The following is a 16,993-nucleotide window of genomic DNA, read 5'->3' on the forward strand; positions in this document are numbered from 1 at the left end:
TTTTATTTTTTTTGAGACGGAGTCTCGCTCTGTCGCCCAGGCTGGAGTGCAGTGGCCGGATCTCAGCTCACTGCAAGCTCCGCCTCCCGGGTTCACGCCATTCTCCTGCCTCAGCCTCCCGAGTAGCTGGGACTACAGGCGCCCACCAGGTCGCCCGGCTAGTTTTTTGTATTTTTAGTAGAGACGGGGTTTCACCATGTGAGCCAGGATGGTCTTGATCTCCTGACCTCGTGATCCGCCCGTCTCGGCCTCCCAAAGTGCTGGGATTACAGGTTTGAGCCACCGCGCCCGGCTCAAATGAATTTTTTATATTTTAAAATTTTGGTGGAGGTCTCTCACGCACTGCTGGTAGGCAGATGGACTTTTTTAGAAAACAATCTGGCAGTGTATACCAAGACTTTTTCCATTTCTCCTTGACGAATTTATTCCACTTCTGGAAATCAAACCTAAGGCAATAACCCACAATCACATACACTCATACACACACACACAAACACACACACACACACACACACACACACACACACTCATGCACAAAGATTTTTCTGAAACATCATCTATGACACCAAAAAAATGGGAAACAAACTGAATGCCAGCAATGGTTAGGTAAACTTAATGACTAATTATTCAGATGACAAAAATATGCTACCTTCAAAAATGATGTTTTCAAAGTTTTTTTTTCTTAATTCATAAATAGGCAAAATATTTTATTTTAGAGATGCACAGGTGGTAATACTAGGAAGAAAAGCAAAGAAATAATTATCATAAAAGTCAAGACAACGATAACCTCAGATGAGTGATGGCGTATATATTTTCTTTTAAATATTTTCCATTACAATGTTTTAAATTGTGGTGAAATATACACAATATAAGCTTTACCATCTTAACCATTTTTGAGTGTACAGTTCGGTAGTGTTAAGCACATCCATACTGTTGCATAACCAATCACCAGAACTTTTCTTTTTTTTTTTTTTGAGACAGAGTCTCCTTCTGTTGCCTAGACTGGAGTGCAGTGGCATGATCTAGGCTCACTGCAATTTCCGTCTCACGGGTTCAAGCGATTCTCCTGCTTCAGCCTCACAAGTAGCTGGGACTACAGGTATGTGCAACCACACCTGGCTAATTTTTTGTATTTTTAGTAGAGACGTGTTTCACCATGTTGGCCAGTCTGGTCTTGAACTCCTGGCCTCAAGTGATCTGCCCACCTCGGCCTTCCAAAGTGCTGCGATTACAGCTCTAAGCTACTGTACCCAGCCTCCAGAACCCTTTTCATCCTGTAAAATTAAAACACTTTACCCATTAAACAATGCCCCATTCCCTTCTCTTGGCAGCCCCTGGCAACCACTATTCTACTTTTTATCTCTAGGTCTTGACTACTCTATGCACTCCGTATTAGCAGAATTATATAGTATTTATCTTTTTGCTACTGGCTTATTTCGCTTGGCATAATTTCTCCAAGGTTCATCTATGTTGTGGCATATGTTGGAATTTCCTTCCTTTTTCAGGCTAAGTAATATTCTGGTGTACGTATATACCACATTTTGTTCATCCATTCATCATTCATCAATGGACACCTGAGCTGTTTCCACGTTTTAGCTATTGTGCATAATGCTGCTATGGATACCTCTTTGAGACTCCACTCTCAAGTCTGTTGGGTATATACTCAGAAGTGGAATTGTTGGATTACACAGTAATTCTATTTTCAATTTTCTGAGGAAATATCATACTGTTTTCCATAGCAGCTGTATCATAAAGAGTTTGATTTGAAATAATAACAAATGCTCTCATGATACTGTCAACTGAAAAAAGGAAGCTATAACTTACACGTACAGTATAACCTTGACAAGGTTAAAAAAAGCATACGAAAAAAGATGAAGGAATTACATACAACTCTTAACCAATAATAGTGATTTATGGATTGTGGTAAGAATAGACTTTTACTCTCTTCCAAATTTTGTACTTGACTAATTTTCTATGATAAGCATATAGCACACAACAATGAAGAGAAAAACAGTGAAAAAATTTTAGTAGGGCACATATTTATTTCTGGTTATCACATCCACTACATGCTTGCATTCATTCATTCGTTTTCTTGAGACAGAGTCTTTTTCTGTCGCGCAGGCTGGAATGCAGTGGTGTGATCTCAGTTCACTGAAACCTCCGCCTCCCAGGTTCAAGCAATTCTCATGCCTCAGCCTCCCGAGTAGTTGGGACTACAGGCATGTGCCACCACTCAGCTAATTTTTTGTATTTTTAGTAGAGACTGGGTTTCACCATGTTGGCCAGGCTGGTCTCAAACTTCTGGCCTCATGTGATCCACTCACCTTGGCCTCCCAAAGTGCTGGCATTACAGGCATGAGCCACCGCACCCAGCCCTGACTAGTCCATTTAGTTCACTAAGTTTACTAAAAGAAACATTCATGCAATATACAAACATACACATATATACTTATTTTTTTTCCTTTTATAACCAAAGAAGGAGAAACTAGATAACCAAATTCACTTCTGAAAAATTTAAGCCTAATATAATACTAATTACAACTCTCAGCCAAAGTAAATAAGTGATCTAGCTGGGACAGCCGAGCTGGAATCTGCAAATAGCAAGGGTGGCAGGGCATGGGGCTCATGTCTGTAATCCCAGCTCACTTAGAAGACTCTGGTGGGAGGACTGCTTGAGCCCAGGAGTTCAAGTCCAGCACAGGCAACACAGCGAGACCTCATCACAAGGAAGGAAGGAAGGAAGGAAGGAAGGGAGGGAGGGAAGAAAGACGGAAAGACGGAAAGAAAGACAGAAAGACAGAAAGAAAGACAAGAAAGAAAGACAGACAGACAGACAGAAAGAAAGAAAGAAAGAAAGAAAGAAAGAAAGAAAGAAAGAAAGAAAGAAAGAAAGAAAAGAAAGAAAGAAAGAACTTAAAAAAAAAAAGTTTTTGTAATTAGCATGAGTGTCAGACTGGGTGATTCCTCTCTCATGATGCCCACTGCCATCCTTTCCAGGCCAGCAGCAGACCCCTACTAGATGGCTATTCTCATTTCGTTTCTGGTCTAGGTCAGTTTAGTTTTCTTTCAGTAGTTAGTAAACTGCCTTAGACCCATGAGAGAGACAGTAAACTGGATCAAGAAAGGAGGGGTGGAGGAAAAGGGGAAGGAAAGGACTTGAAGGATTAATGAGCTGATTTTCATTAAGGCTTTGACATCTTGGAATGAAAAGCAGCCTGTAAGAGCAGAAGCCCAGTCCTTTCCTGAAGCCATGTTGCCAGCTAACCATTCATCACCAAAAATTCCCCAACAACTCCATGGCTATTGCTTAATCACCTCATATAAATCCCTATTAATCTTGCAAAGTCAAAACACAAATATATGACAAAAGTCTTCATTTTATGTGCCCTCAATTTCAGAGTCAAAATTTAAAAACGGAATTGGTTATCCAATAGCACCAATGAATTTTTTTAAAAACCTTCTCTGAGAACAAAAGGACAAATACATATCCACTAGCATTTTTGTACTTATGAGACTGAACAAACTCAGACTAATGATCAAATAAATTACGGAAGGAAAAGGGTGTCAGTGTTAAAATTTCAGCCAACATTTTTTTCTTTGCAAAACATTAATTTTCATAGTTTACATTCAAAAGATACAGAAAATCCTTAGTAGGCTCAAAGGAATATTTATTCTTCTTTCATGTGTAAATTACCAGGGACATAAAAAAGCCTCTTCAGTAGCTGAATTTGGAATACTCTGCACTGTAATATATTCATGTAAAAGGCAGGTGAGAAAGTAAAGACAGGAGTCTGTTCTGAGAAGGGACCGCTAGGACCAGAGGGGGTTCTTCTGAGCATGGAGTTAACTAGTATAGACAGACAACTCTCGGAACAAGAGGACCTCAGGGACAGGGCAGGCATGTGACACTGAGGCTTCATCACTTATACCCAGTTCTATAATTTGCTATTTAGGAACCTCAGAGTTATCCTGTCAATGACGTGGATAATATAGAAAAACTGATACATTGCTTTGGAATGCATTGTGCTGTCTGGCAGTATGTTTTCCTTCCAAACTCTATTCCAGGCTCTGAACACATCCTGATTAACACTTGTAAAAGTGTGCTGGGGAGCAAAAGGAAGCCTGGTGTTAGGAACCATTTACAGACCACCCACAAAGCGGAAAGTTCACACTTGGATAATAGAGAGTTGACTGTACTGGAAACAGAAAAGTGGTTTTCCTAGATTCTGGGCAAGGAAGGTGGAAACCCAGTAAATTGCAGTGATTCATGCCTTTGTCTTCTAGAGCTGGAAAATCATGGAGAAAAATCAGAAGTAGGGTGGGGAGTGGAGGGAAGGAGAATGGAAAGCCCAATTAGCAAATAGCAATAGGGACCACAGGACAGGTTTAAAAAGGCCTGGAGGACTTCTCTTCCTCTTAGCTGCAGAGGAAGCTGATAGCAGCTTTGTCAGCCATCTTCAGGCACCGCACAACATGAAGGTCCACTCAATGGCTGGCCTGCCGCTCCATCTCCTCCATCCCATTCAACAAGAGGTAATGGACTCAGGAAGCCAGTGGATAATGACTTTCTGTGAGATGCACAAAGGAGTAGCAAGATAAGGGGGCAGAAATTCCTTCCTCACAGCACTTTAAGAACTGGAGTGTTAGGATACTTGGGACAGTCCTGGCTAGAAGCAGGGTTTCAGAGGATAATTTCTGGACAGCCCTGACTTCTTGATCTCCAGAAATAACAGGTAGGAAGAAGTGGCCTATTACCTGGCAAACAGCTGAAGAGTACTGATGTGATATGTATCTTCGGGATGCTAAGAGCCACACAGAAGGCAAATGGTACTAGGCTTGGGTAAACACTTTATGGGTAAGCGACTCCTACTCTCTAAATAAAATGGAGAAAACAGGTTGGGTGCAGTGGCTCACACGCCTGTAATCCCAACACTTTGGGAGGGCGAGGCAGGTGGATCACCTGAGCCCAGGAGTTCGAGACCAGCCTGGGTAACCTGTTGAAACTCCCTCTCCACCAAAAAAAACCCACAAAAATTGGCTGGGCATAGTGGCGTGTGCCTGTAGTTCCAGCTGCTCAGGGGACTGAGGCAGAGGGATCACCTGAGCCCCCAGGAGGTCAAGGCCACAGTGAGCCGTGGTAGTGCCACTACACTCCAACCTGAGTGACAGAGCATGACCCTATCTATAAAAAGGGAGAAAAAACAGACTAACAGACTAAAAATGAGAGGCTCCCAATAACTTTACTGGCATTTCAGACACAAGATAATTTCTCCATCAATATCCCCGTCCAAAGCTATTAATGTTGAGACAATAATTGAGACACACACATCCACACATTGGGAAATCCACCACTGGCTCCTTCACCAAAAGGTTTCTTTCAGAAGCTTTCACTGTGTGGCCTGGGCATATTTCCTCAGCCCCATTCTCTGTCACTTGTACCTTACACTTTAGGTTCCAGAGAGCGAACTTCCTTATGGTTCTGCAAGCCTACAGCGCCATTTCATATTGCTGTGTCTCTGCCTATGCAATTACCTAAGCCTGGAATTCCCCTACCTGTGTTGGTCAGTTGGCAAAATTCTGGCTCACTCTTGATGGCCAGTTTGATGTCAGCCCTCCCTCACCCCTCTTCTGGGGTACCGCTGTACCTACTACAGACATTTGTTATAACACTTAATATACCAGAGGAAAATTATGTATTTACACATCTTTCTCACTTTCTGGAAGTCCCTGAAGCCAGGACTAGTTCTTTTCTATTTTTGTATCCCTATATCTCCTAACACAAAGGCTGGCAGGTAGCCTGTGCTCAACAATGCTTTGTCGAATTAAACTGATTTGAGAGCCTCACACAGCCCATTACTTGACTTGCCATAGAAGGTAGAGAGCCCAACAAAGGTAACCAAAAGCATACTTTCTGAAAAATAAAAAAGAGAGGCTTCTACCTAAGACAGCCAATACATATATCTATATATATTTTTAACTTGTTTGTTTCTCAAACTCTAAGCATCAGAAATTTATTTATTTTTGAAACAAGGTCTCGCTCTGTCACCTAGGCTCGAGTGCAGTGGTGCAATCATAGCTCACTAGAGCCTTAAACTCCTGGGCCCAAACCATCCTCCTGCCTTAGCCTTCCAAGTAGTTGGGACTACAGGCATGCACCACCCTACCTGGCTAATTTTTGTTGTTGTTGTTTTGTAGAGATGGGGTCTTGTTATGTTACCTAGGCTGTTCTTGAATTCCTGGGCTCAAGCAATCCTCCTGCCTCAGCCTCCCAAAGCGCTGGGATTACAGACATGAACCACTACACCTGGCCAATATACTGACTCTTAATCAAATGCGTGCACTATGGCAGGAAAGGTGGTAACACTAACACATGCGCCTCTTCTGGAGCTACTCTGGTGGAACTTAGAGAGGACCTACAGGAGCCTTTGCAGCTAACACTATCCTACCACCACCAGAGTCCTGCAACACAGATTTTGAACACGGCGTTACAGAGAGTATTCCCTGTATATTAAATGAGAAATTCTTTTTACTCCTTCATCTTTCACACAATAAATGTTCTAAGTTCCAGGATAAACTAACAATGGCAAGGATGAAAAAATATGTTTCTACTCTTTTTTGCCTTGCTTATTCAAGCTACCCTACTTCCCACCTAAGAATGGCAACTTCCATCCCCTCTTGCTATTCACACTCTATCTGTCCCTCAGTGCCTGCTCAAGTCTACAGCAATCTCTAATCTCTGAGCTGCCATGGCACCTAAGAGTTTGTACTACATGATTTAGTCAATTACTGCCTTTCATTGTTATAATATCTAACACAGGACTGGGCACATAGCAGGTTTCAATAAAAACAAGCTGATTGGTGGGCAGATAAAAAGCCATGTTACATGCCCCTCAGTCACTTAGCAGTTTTAGAAAATTGTCAGGAAAATATTTTCTTTCTTTACCACAACCCGAAGTTCTAAAAGGATAAATACTCCAGTAAGTTTAGAAAACTCATGCCAATGACTTTTAAAACTCCCCACAACTAGAAACGGCAATTCTCAAATGTATTCCTAACCCCTGATAACTCCTTGCTCGTGTGGGATTTTAACATACCTCTTGGCCAGCCAGAGTTTGGCTTTGGTACAAACAGTGATGTCAGTCAGCTCGTGCTGGAAGTCTGAATTCGTTCTGTGTTTGGAGTCTGAGTAGGCTTGCAACAGATGAAAAACCTAAACCAAAAAAGAAAAAAAAATTCCTGCTATGAAAATACATTTTTCCTAAATGCTCAGTTCCTCCCTTTTACGTTTCCTTAAAATATTCCCCTCAAAGAAAACAGACACCTGCAGAATGCAGCTCTAGTCTCTTTGCAGAAAAGCATGTTGGTTTTGGAGGATGTAGCAGTGGTGAGAAACCCAAGTCCTTAATCCATACCCGTGCTATGGGTTTCTCACACAATCCCCAAAACCGATGACTGTGGCCCCACAATCATCAGCGACAAGAGCTGATTAGTTACAAACAACCTACACATTGATTTCAGCAGAGCAATGCAAACATCTCTATGTTAGCTGTCTCACAGGAAAACAAAATGTGCCTTTTAAAGTCAAAGTCTTAAATTTAAAGAAAGATAAATTGTTTGAGAGTCTAAACTGGTTTACATGTCTGGGTTCATTAGAACAGTCTTGGCTAAAGAAGTAGGCCAAACTAATTCTTGCCTTAGCAAATACTGGCCAGTGAGGTTTGTAACTATTTAGGTTTTTTTTTTTTTTTTTTTTTTAGCAGATCTTCTCTTCGACGTCAGGAGTGAATGCAGCAATGCAGACATGCCCCAATTATACAAGGATAATCATGTGTATGCACGTATGCATGTATGCATGTACTGGATTCAGCATGTACTGGACATCCGCAAGGCCTCTGTGAGGAGTACAAATCTATAGCAGACAAAGAATAAGGACAAGGGCATACATGAGATCTTTTGACCTTGGCTAGTGCCAAGGAGAAAAATGCATGTCACGAGAAATCCTTCAGTCTCCAGCCTCCTTATCTAAATCAAGAGGAAGAGGTGGGTACAGCAAAGTAAGCACAGCTAAACACACTAAGAACTCTGAAAGTCTACTTTAATAACATCTGTTTTCTTTCCCTATTATACCCTTCTCTAGAGCTGTGAATGATTCTTTCTGTATAACCAGATTCAACGTTTTCCTCTCGTTCTCTCCTATCAACAAGGGGCTAACAATAGTGAAACAATTGAGAGTTAGATATGGAAGGGGGTAATGAGAAACAGAAAAGGCCAGATAAAATCAATCCAGAGTCATCAGACCCTAAAGGGGTTAAGCTGGCAGGTTTTACTGGGTCAGACGTCTGCAATCACCAACAACAAATACATGCCAAGTACCTTCTGTTTAGAGAATCAAAATAAATTTCTTCTGAACAGAAGTAACTGTACAGGAGAGAGAACACAAGTCCCAATGTGGAGACTGAAAATGCTTTCTCTAATAATGGATCTGTTATTTCAGAAGCAACAGATCATATGTCGTGCCTTCACCACACCCCCGCAGGGATCCAAACTGCCCGTCGTGGAGTCTGGAGCAATGGGTCTGGCTGGAGCTTCTGTTCTTATGTGGTGACTGCCAGAGGGAAAAAATACCTCCCTCAGCCTGAATCCCCACTGTCCTGAAAGAGCTGGCAAAGTCACTGGGCTTTGCTTTACTTTTCTCTACAGCTGCACAAAACCAACCACCAGGGCTTTTCACGGTGTCACAGGATTGCAATTAATCAGCAGACACCAGCAAAATACATGACTTCGGAATTTACTTGTAAAGAAACCTGTGAGATTTTCAAATGCTTCTCATTTAGAAGCAATTACTTCAAAAATAACTCCTGGTGATGTTTAAACTTAGTCCTGTATTTGCTCACCTTACTTGGCAAAAACGGTAACTGTTTTTGAAACGCTTGGTAGCTCTGGTTTATGAAAATCAGCCTACAATTCTGTCACTCTGGATACAAACCAGACAATTGTGATCCTGGTTATTCACCAGGAATGGAGAGCGATCTATTTACACAGGACAAATGGAGAGACAGGTATGCTGAAAAGAACCGTGGTGGAAATAAGCATGTGGAAGGGCCAGGGTCAGAGCAGTCAAGGAAAACATGGGGCAGGGAAGGAGACAGAGAAGAGAAGACAGGGGAAGGAGAAAGGAAAGAAAGTTTTATAAGCAAATGTATGAAACAGGTTAATGTTTTTGAGATATTTTCTTTAAGAAAATTAATTTAAAAATTTGAATACACAACTACCCTCATAAGACATTTAGTGTGTTGGGTTCAAGAAAAATGAGACCATCCTTTGGCATGAGGTCCAGGTACTAAGGCCAGGCCCTCTGAAACTAGGATTTGATCAAGGTCAGACTGAGGAGCTCCAGGCAGCTCCCAATACGGGCAGTTTGTCCATCAGCTCTTAAAGGATGGCAAGAGCAAGGCAACTCTTTCTTCCCCACTTTCCTAAAGTTCTGGTCCCAAAGAATTCTGAGGCTAAGAAAGTAGTCAGGCCCAGGCCTGTACTGAACCAAGCACAGAGAAACCAAAGCTACCAGATCCAAGGAGGATGATTAACTGAACACACATGAGAACTCAGAAGTTCAGTGTCATTTTAGGTGTCATAAATTGGCAATTGAATCCAAACACTGTCAACAAGTATTTATTAAACAACTCTTATTACCAGGCACTGCCTAGGGGCTGCAGCAGAGACCTGATAGTTCCTTGCTTTCCCATAGCTTACATTCTAGTCATAGAGACATGAAAAATCATTAGCTTTCCTGACTCTGCCTGGTCATAATTTACAACCTGCATGGCAGCATCGTCATCACTTTCCTTTTTATGCTTGACCTCCCCCTCCAATAAGTCTGGATGCACTGTAGGAATTCAACAAGCATTTGCCAAATAAAAACGATGTCAGTATTTGGTGCTTCCTCCTATATTCACTCCTTTAGGACACATTCCCTTGGGTCTGGTGAGCTATCGCAGGTGCCGACTTCCGTGTCTGGAGTGGAACAGAGAGCTGAATCACGCTGTGCTCCTCATCCCAGTGGATGCCTCATCTGATGGTGGAGGCAAGAAGGCTAGATTAGCACTAAGAATCTGGCCTCATAGAAAAGTCGAAGAGCACGGATTCTGGAGCCGAGCAGAGACAGGTGTAAACCAATTATCAGTTTTGGGGCTTTGGGCAACTTAACCTCTGTTTCTCCATGGTAAATGGCCTATAATAATATCTAACTTGTAGGACTGTAGAGAGATTTAGAAGAGAATATATACTACTAGGATGCACTAGGGATGTGATAACAACATTGATTCTTTTCCGTGTTCTGTCTGCTCCCTCCCTTGCAGCCCCATTCCAAAAATAAACAGTCAGAGAAGACTTTGCAGAAAGAGTGATATGCATATGTGGCCTTGAAAACAGTCTTGCCAGAATCGAGGGAAGGGTATGCAAGCAGTGAAAACAATTAAAACACATTTTAAGGGTATTAAAATATTGGTAACGCCAACAAAAGAGTGAACCTTAAACTATGGACTTTAGTTAATAATAATGTGTAAATACTGCTTCATTAATTGTAACAAATGTACCACACAAATACAAGATATTCATAGTAGGAGAAAATTGGGGGAAGCAGGTGGGGAGGAGAAACCTTCTGTATTACCAGTTCAATTTTTCCGTAAATCTAATGGTTCTAAAAATTAGTCAATTAATTTTTTAAAATATTGGTACTATTCAGGGGACAGCAAGTGGTCCTGTGTGAGCAGAGCACAGCCGGGGTGTGCACAGGGTGGTGGGAGACACAGCTGGAGAAAGGAGTCGGGTCTGGTTAGAGAAAGACCTTAAAGGCAACATTAAGGAATGTGTACTTTATTCTGCGGATGGCAAAGATTTCTTCAGAGAATGCTCTTGGGTAATGAGATCTGTAATTTGGAGAGGAAAGCCAGGGGCAGTGTGGAGGTCACAGCAGAAGGGGTGGAATGCCCAAGACTACTGCAGTAGTCTAGACAAGAGGAGGTGAGGGTTGAAACCAGCAGCTCAAAACCAATAGCCTGTGGGCCAAAAGTGGCTGCAGATGTTTTGTTTAGCCCACGCAGTACTTTTAAATCAACCCTTACGAATTGGGAGATTTCACATTAAAGTCATCCTGATTTCCATTTTGAAAAATTAGATCTGGCTATAGCAGCTCACTTTCCTGCAGGGCTAACAGTCACCTGGCTGGAGCTGGGCAGTAGGACCTGGCCTTGGAGATGAGAACTGTACTCTCTAGTCTACCACTGTTACCACTATTACTACTGCCTGCCACTCTAGTCACTAAGGCGGAGGATCAATGACATTTATCAAAGCTCTTAGGCTTTTTTTTTTGTTTTAAACTTTTGGAGAATCAAGAAAAAAAACACTTACTGAACTCAAATCTCTATTAAAAGTTTGAAAACAAAGAATGGGCAGAGAGCCCCTGTGTTTATACTCATCCCCCTTTGGTTCACTTACCCGCCTGGCACAGGTAGGATTCTGATTCTGTGACATCTCCACCCCACCCCAATCTAAACCACAGCAGCAGTGGAAGGAGAGGAAAGGATACATTTGAGAGAGCTTCTGCGGGCTCAGAGGCAGGGCTTGGCAACTGCTTTAGACATGGAGTTAAGCCACAGGAAAGAGCCTCTTAACTTGGGCAGCTGGTGAACAAGGGGCATCTTTCAAGATGGAGATCATAAGAGAATCTACAGCAGACTTGGGAATGAGGGAGCGGAATTAATGAGTTTGGTTGGGAATATCCGTGTGATGACTGCTTTACTTAGGGTAATTTATCTCGCAAAAAAGAATTCTTCAGGGACAAAAGGGAGCTCTATTAATAATCACACTGGGAAAAACAGAGGACAGATGCTTACCCTAGCTGTAATAGGTCTCTTTGAGAAGGGTGAGAGGTGGACACAGAGGTCATCAGCAAAAGAAACAGGAGAAAGCTTTGTTGCCTTAAGATAGTTATGACCCAATCAGAAAAAGACTGAAAGCACATTATGAAACAAACAAGTACAAGCCAACAGCATCACCCATGACTATCACAGGCATGGAGTTGCCAAGAGATGGGACTGTCAGCCCTGCCCTGAGGGGTGATCATGGAAGCAGCTGGGAGAAGCAGGGAACACATTGCAGGAGGGTGTCAGTGAGTAGGCTGATTTCTTGTCCCTGAGATGCAAGCCTTAATGAAAGTTTGAGGGGAACTGAGAAGTCTGGAGAACCTGGAAGCAGTTACCCTCTGTCCCCCACCCCTCCACTCTAAACACAGAGAGACTCAGGGGAGCCCCAAGCATCTGTGCAAAGCATGGGGTCCATTTTGGCAGCTTTGAAATGCTCTTTGAATAAATGCCATGGGCCTAAAAAGAGTCATGAGGCAGTTCCCTGAAAAAACTTGCACTGCACCAGTAAAATATGTCTAGTTTATGCTGCTGGACTAAAATAGCAACTTGTGTTAGACAAGATCAAGATGATATATGGTTGTTTGGGAATGCAACGCTGAGATGGGTTTTCCTCTTCACCAAGCATGGCTTCCAGGCAATTTTCCCCCTTATAAAATCAACAGCAGCTGAGCTCCAGAAACCAGCAGAATCCAGCAATAACAGGACAAGGTTAGACAGGCTATGAAAAAAGACAACTTCAATAAGAAAAGAGATGCTCATTTCAAAGGTCAGATATAAATGGGGTAAAAGTATCATAATTATTAAAAACCTCAAATTCTGAAGATCAAAAAACCTGTCTACTTTTGCAACTGTGGTTTCTTTAAAGCAAATTCTATGTTTTTCCCTTGCTGCATGCAGACTACAGGTGAATATTTTTGACCCTATCACCTTCAGCCAAGTATAAAATTTCTGTATCTGCCATTTTGCCTAGTTTTCTCCCTGCATTGCTCCAACCCCCAAAGCTAAGCCAGTGCCACATTTTTCCAAGCTTACTGTTTACACAGGATTTTATTTCAACTGGTAAAACATCTGTATTTTTTCAGGGACTTAAATAAATGATCTATGCCGGGAATGTACAGTATAGGGTGATGTCAGGCCCCCTTTTTTTCTCGACTCACTGGGCAGAACAGGCAAACATTGTTTCAGCCTGTAGTTGGGAATGTGAATATTTATCCTGTCGACTTAATTCATACAAACAGAACTGCAGGCAGGCAGGCAGAAGTATTTTATGGCTGTAAGTCAGACTGAAAGGGGGGTAAAAGGGTAAAAGAGAGATGACTGAGGGAGGAATCGAAACTTTCTAATTCACAGAAACAAGCCCAATCACATCACTGCTGGGAAACATATACAGCAAAAATCATTCAAAATGCAGATTGTGTTTGTATGTGAGTGGAGGACAGGGTGGGAAGGCAAGAGAGAGAAAGATCTCTAACAATACAGTATGTCATTTGTAGTCATTCCAATGTGGCCTAGGATTTGTTTTCCATTTCAGGCATATTAACTGGAACCCTAACTAGACCGTAGGCTTCTCAGGAGCACCCCTCTTGCCTCTGACTTCCACAATGCAGGGTGTCATGCTTATTGGGTGTAAGTACCTAATCATCTGTACAGAGCTCAACATGTTGTTTTTTATTCACAGCCCAACTGGGCTAGAGCCAGAACCTTGGGATACCTGAACTCCTCGACCTAGTCATTCCCCAGAAGAAAGGGCTTGGTGGGCATGTGCTGTCCACCTTAACCCATCAATCTGCTAGAGGGCCAGTCAGGAAGCATTTCATGTGGTTGCTCGCCTAAACTTCAACCTGTTTATTGGGTAAGAATACATCCTTAGGATGGTCTTGCTAAGTTCCCAAAACATGACACCTTACTGTGTTGTGTGTTGCTGCCAGGAAAAGGATGCTAATTACAAAGTGTAATTACTTCCTAGTTGATTCTGGTTTGGGAAGAGAATCATAGGAAACAGGCCGTGAATATCTTTAAGGACTACAATGTACAACAACACAAAGCCTGTTGGGGACTGGAAATTCACTTTGGGCCTCAAATCCATCCCCTCCTTTCTATTAACACTCCCACTATTCTAGTTCAGGAGCAAGAAGACCCTGCATCTAGATGATAAAAACAACTTAACTGCCTAGTCTCTGCCTCCAGCACTTATTTTACACATGGCCAGCAAAGAAATATTCCTAAAGCCAAGCTCTGAGGACATCACTCTCAAGTTCAAAATCCGTCAATGACTTTCAACTTCCTAAAGAAAGTGCTGGGCACTAAAGGCTCAATCTACCTTTCTAGATTTAATTCCTATTTCTTCCACTTTATGAACCTATTCTGTGGCCATAAAGAACAATTTCCCATTCCTAACAACTTACAAATGCTTTCCTGGCCAGGACGTTCCATCATTTGTCTCCCCACCTTCTCCAACTCCACCTACTGAAATTCCATAAAGTAATGCCCAGCTTAAATGTCACCTTCCCCATAAAACCCTCCACAGCTTTCCTCAACTACCCCCACTCCCACCCTAAGACTCACTGTTTTTCTCTTCAGTGCCCCAACATCTCCTTTAATTTGATGATTTTAAAAAACTGTTTAATCCCGTCGTCATGGTTATCAATCTATACTATCCTTTTCTAGAGTATGGAGCTCTTTATCTGGCCGGGAGAGGGGCTCAAAACAGAGGATTCATTGATTCAGAATTCTACCATGGTCTTGTTAGGGGTGGCAGAACAGAAGCTGCATTTGCAGCAGCAGCTGGGGTGCTAAAAGCCACCTCTGTAAACTCTGGTCACACCAAGGTGTTGGGGGAAATAGTACTGACAAGAGAGAAAGTATACATTTGTCTTGGATCATCTCTCACCTGTTGTTCTAAATTCTACAAAGTAACTACGAGCTCCTTCACACGGGAGACTCGTCAAGGGTCCCCAACAAGGGCCCCCAAGCTGTTGGTTAAGGGCTAGGTTTGGACAGTGACATCAGATAGTCAACTTTAACCCAACATACAAATGAAGGCCTGCATATGAAGAATTTAAAATTAACTAAACACTAACATAATATCTGCTCTAACTAAAAAGTTCCTAATTTTAGAACACAGATACATTTCTGAAAATCTAGCTATAAAATTATTTGTAAAATAAATCTGTTTAAATCCTTTTAGGAAGAGCTGTATTGTATTTGATAATTTATCGTGCTTATATATTTGGATCTTCAACTACTGAGTTTTCTGAGAGAGTATCGAGATCAATAAGAAACTCTTAATGTAGTAAAACTTACTAATGAAAAATAATACATGGCACAGTGGCTCATGCCTGTAATTCCAGCACTTTGGGAGGCCGAGGCAGGCGGATCATCTGAGGTCAGGAGTTTGAGACCAGCTTGGCCAACATGGTGAAACCTCATCTCTACTAAAAATACAAAAATTAGCCAGGCGTGGTGACTCGTGCCTGTAATCCCAGCTACTTGGGAGACTGAGGCAGGAGAATCACTTGAATCTGGGAGGTGGAGGTTGTGGTGAGCAGCGATCGCGCCACTGCATTCCAACCTGGGTGACAGAGTAAGACTCTGTCTCAAAAAATAAAATAAAATAAAATAAAATAATAATACAGATAATTTGTTCAGTCAAGACAAAGTTACTTTTTTAAAATAATATTTTATTGTGTATATTTAAGGTATAGAACATGTTATGAGAAGAGAGGGAGAGGGAGTGAGGAGGGGGGAGGGAGAGGGAGAGAGAGAGGGGAAAGGGGGGAGGGGGGGAGAGAGAGAGAGAGAGAGAGAGAGAGAGAGAGACTGACTATAGTGAAACAGATTAGCATACTCATCACTTCACACAGTAACCAGCATCCCTACCACCACTTTCCAGGGCAAGAGTGGGTTATTAACTATAGTCCTAATACTGTAGTTAGATCTTTCAACTTGTTCATCCTATGTAATTGCTACTTTGTATCCTTTGAGCTACATCTGACCTACTCCAACCCTGGTAACCACTAACCATTAGTTTATTCTCCAGTTCTATATATTTGACTTTTATTATTTTGTTAAAGATTCCACATATAATTAAGATCATGCAATACTTTTCTGTGTCTGGCTTGTTTCTCTCAGCAAAGTGTCTTCCTGGTCCATTCATGGTGTAGCAAATGGCAAGATCTCCTCCTTTTTAAAGGCTGAATAATATTCCACTGCACATAATCTATCTCTCTCAGTTTCCTTATTCATTCATCCATTTATGGATACCCAGGTTATTTCACTTCCTCTGGATATATACCCAGAAGAAGGATTGCTGGGTCTTATGGTGGTTCTATTCGTAATTTCTTTAGGAATCTTCATACTGTTTTCCATTATGGAGGCATCAATCTGCATGCCCACTAACAGGGTACAACAGTTCCCTTTTCTGCACACCCTTACCAACACTTATCTCTTGTTTTTGGATAACAGCTATCCTAAGAGGAGTGAGGTGGCATCACATAATGGTTTTGATTTCACTTGAATGCAAATAAAATGATTAGTGATGTTGAGCACTATTTTATATACCTGTTGGCCATTTTCATGTCATCTTTTTTGAGATATAAAAGAGACAGGCATTCAAGTTCGTTGCCCATTTTTAAATTGGGTTATATATTTTCTTGCAAATGAGTTTATGAATTACTCATAAATCTTAGATAATAACCCCTTATCTGATATATGGCTTGCAAATACTTTTCCCCAATCTGTAGGTTGCCTTTTTTCACATTTTATTTATTTGTTTATTTATTTATTGAGATGGAGTCTTGGTCTGTCGCCCATGCTGGAGTGTGGTGGCACAATCTTGGCTCACTGCAACCTCTGCCTCCCAGGTTCAAGCGATTCTCCTGCCTCAGCCTCCCAAGTAGCTGGGACTATAGGCATGGGCCACCAAGCCTGGCTAATTTTTTTTTTTTTTTTTTTTGAGACGGGAGTCTTGCTCTGTCTCCCAGGTTGAAGTGCAGTGGTGCATTCTTGGCTGACTGCAAGCTCCGCCTCCCAGGTTCATGCCATTCTGCCTCAGCCTCCTGTGTAGCTGG

At 41.9% G+C, this 16,993-nt stretch overlaps 1 protein-coding gene across 1 annotated transcript in view; it reads right to left on the bottom strand.

Moving 5' to 3' along the window:
• THADA (THADA armadillo repeat containing) overlaps window positions 1-16,993 on the bottom strand; it is a 349,278-nt gene that overhangs the window by 101,521 nt on the left and 230,764 nt on the right. Inside the window, exon 31 of the mRNA XM_017862713.1 lies at window positions 7,095-7,210. Coding sequence (XP_017718202.1) covers window positions 7,095-7,210 — 116 coding nt within the window. The remainder of the gene's footprint in view (window positions 1-7,094; window positions 7,211-16,993) is intronic.

The sequence above is a fragment of the Rhinopithecus bieti genome, unplaced genomic scaffold, assembly GCF_001698545.2.
Source record: "Rhinopithecus bieti isolate Rb0 unplaced genomic scaffold, ASM169854v2 scaffold_61117, whole genome shotgun sequence".
Lineage (NCBI taxonomy): Eukaryota > Metazoa > Chordata > Mammalia > Primates > Cercopithecidae > Rhinopithecus > Rhinopithecus bieti.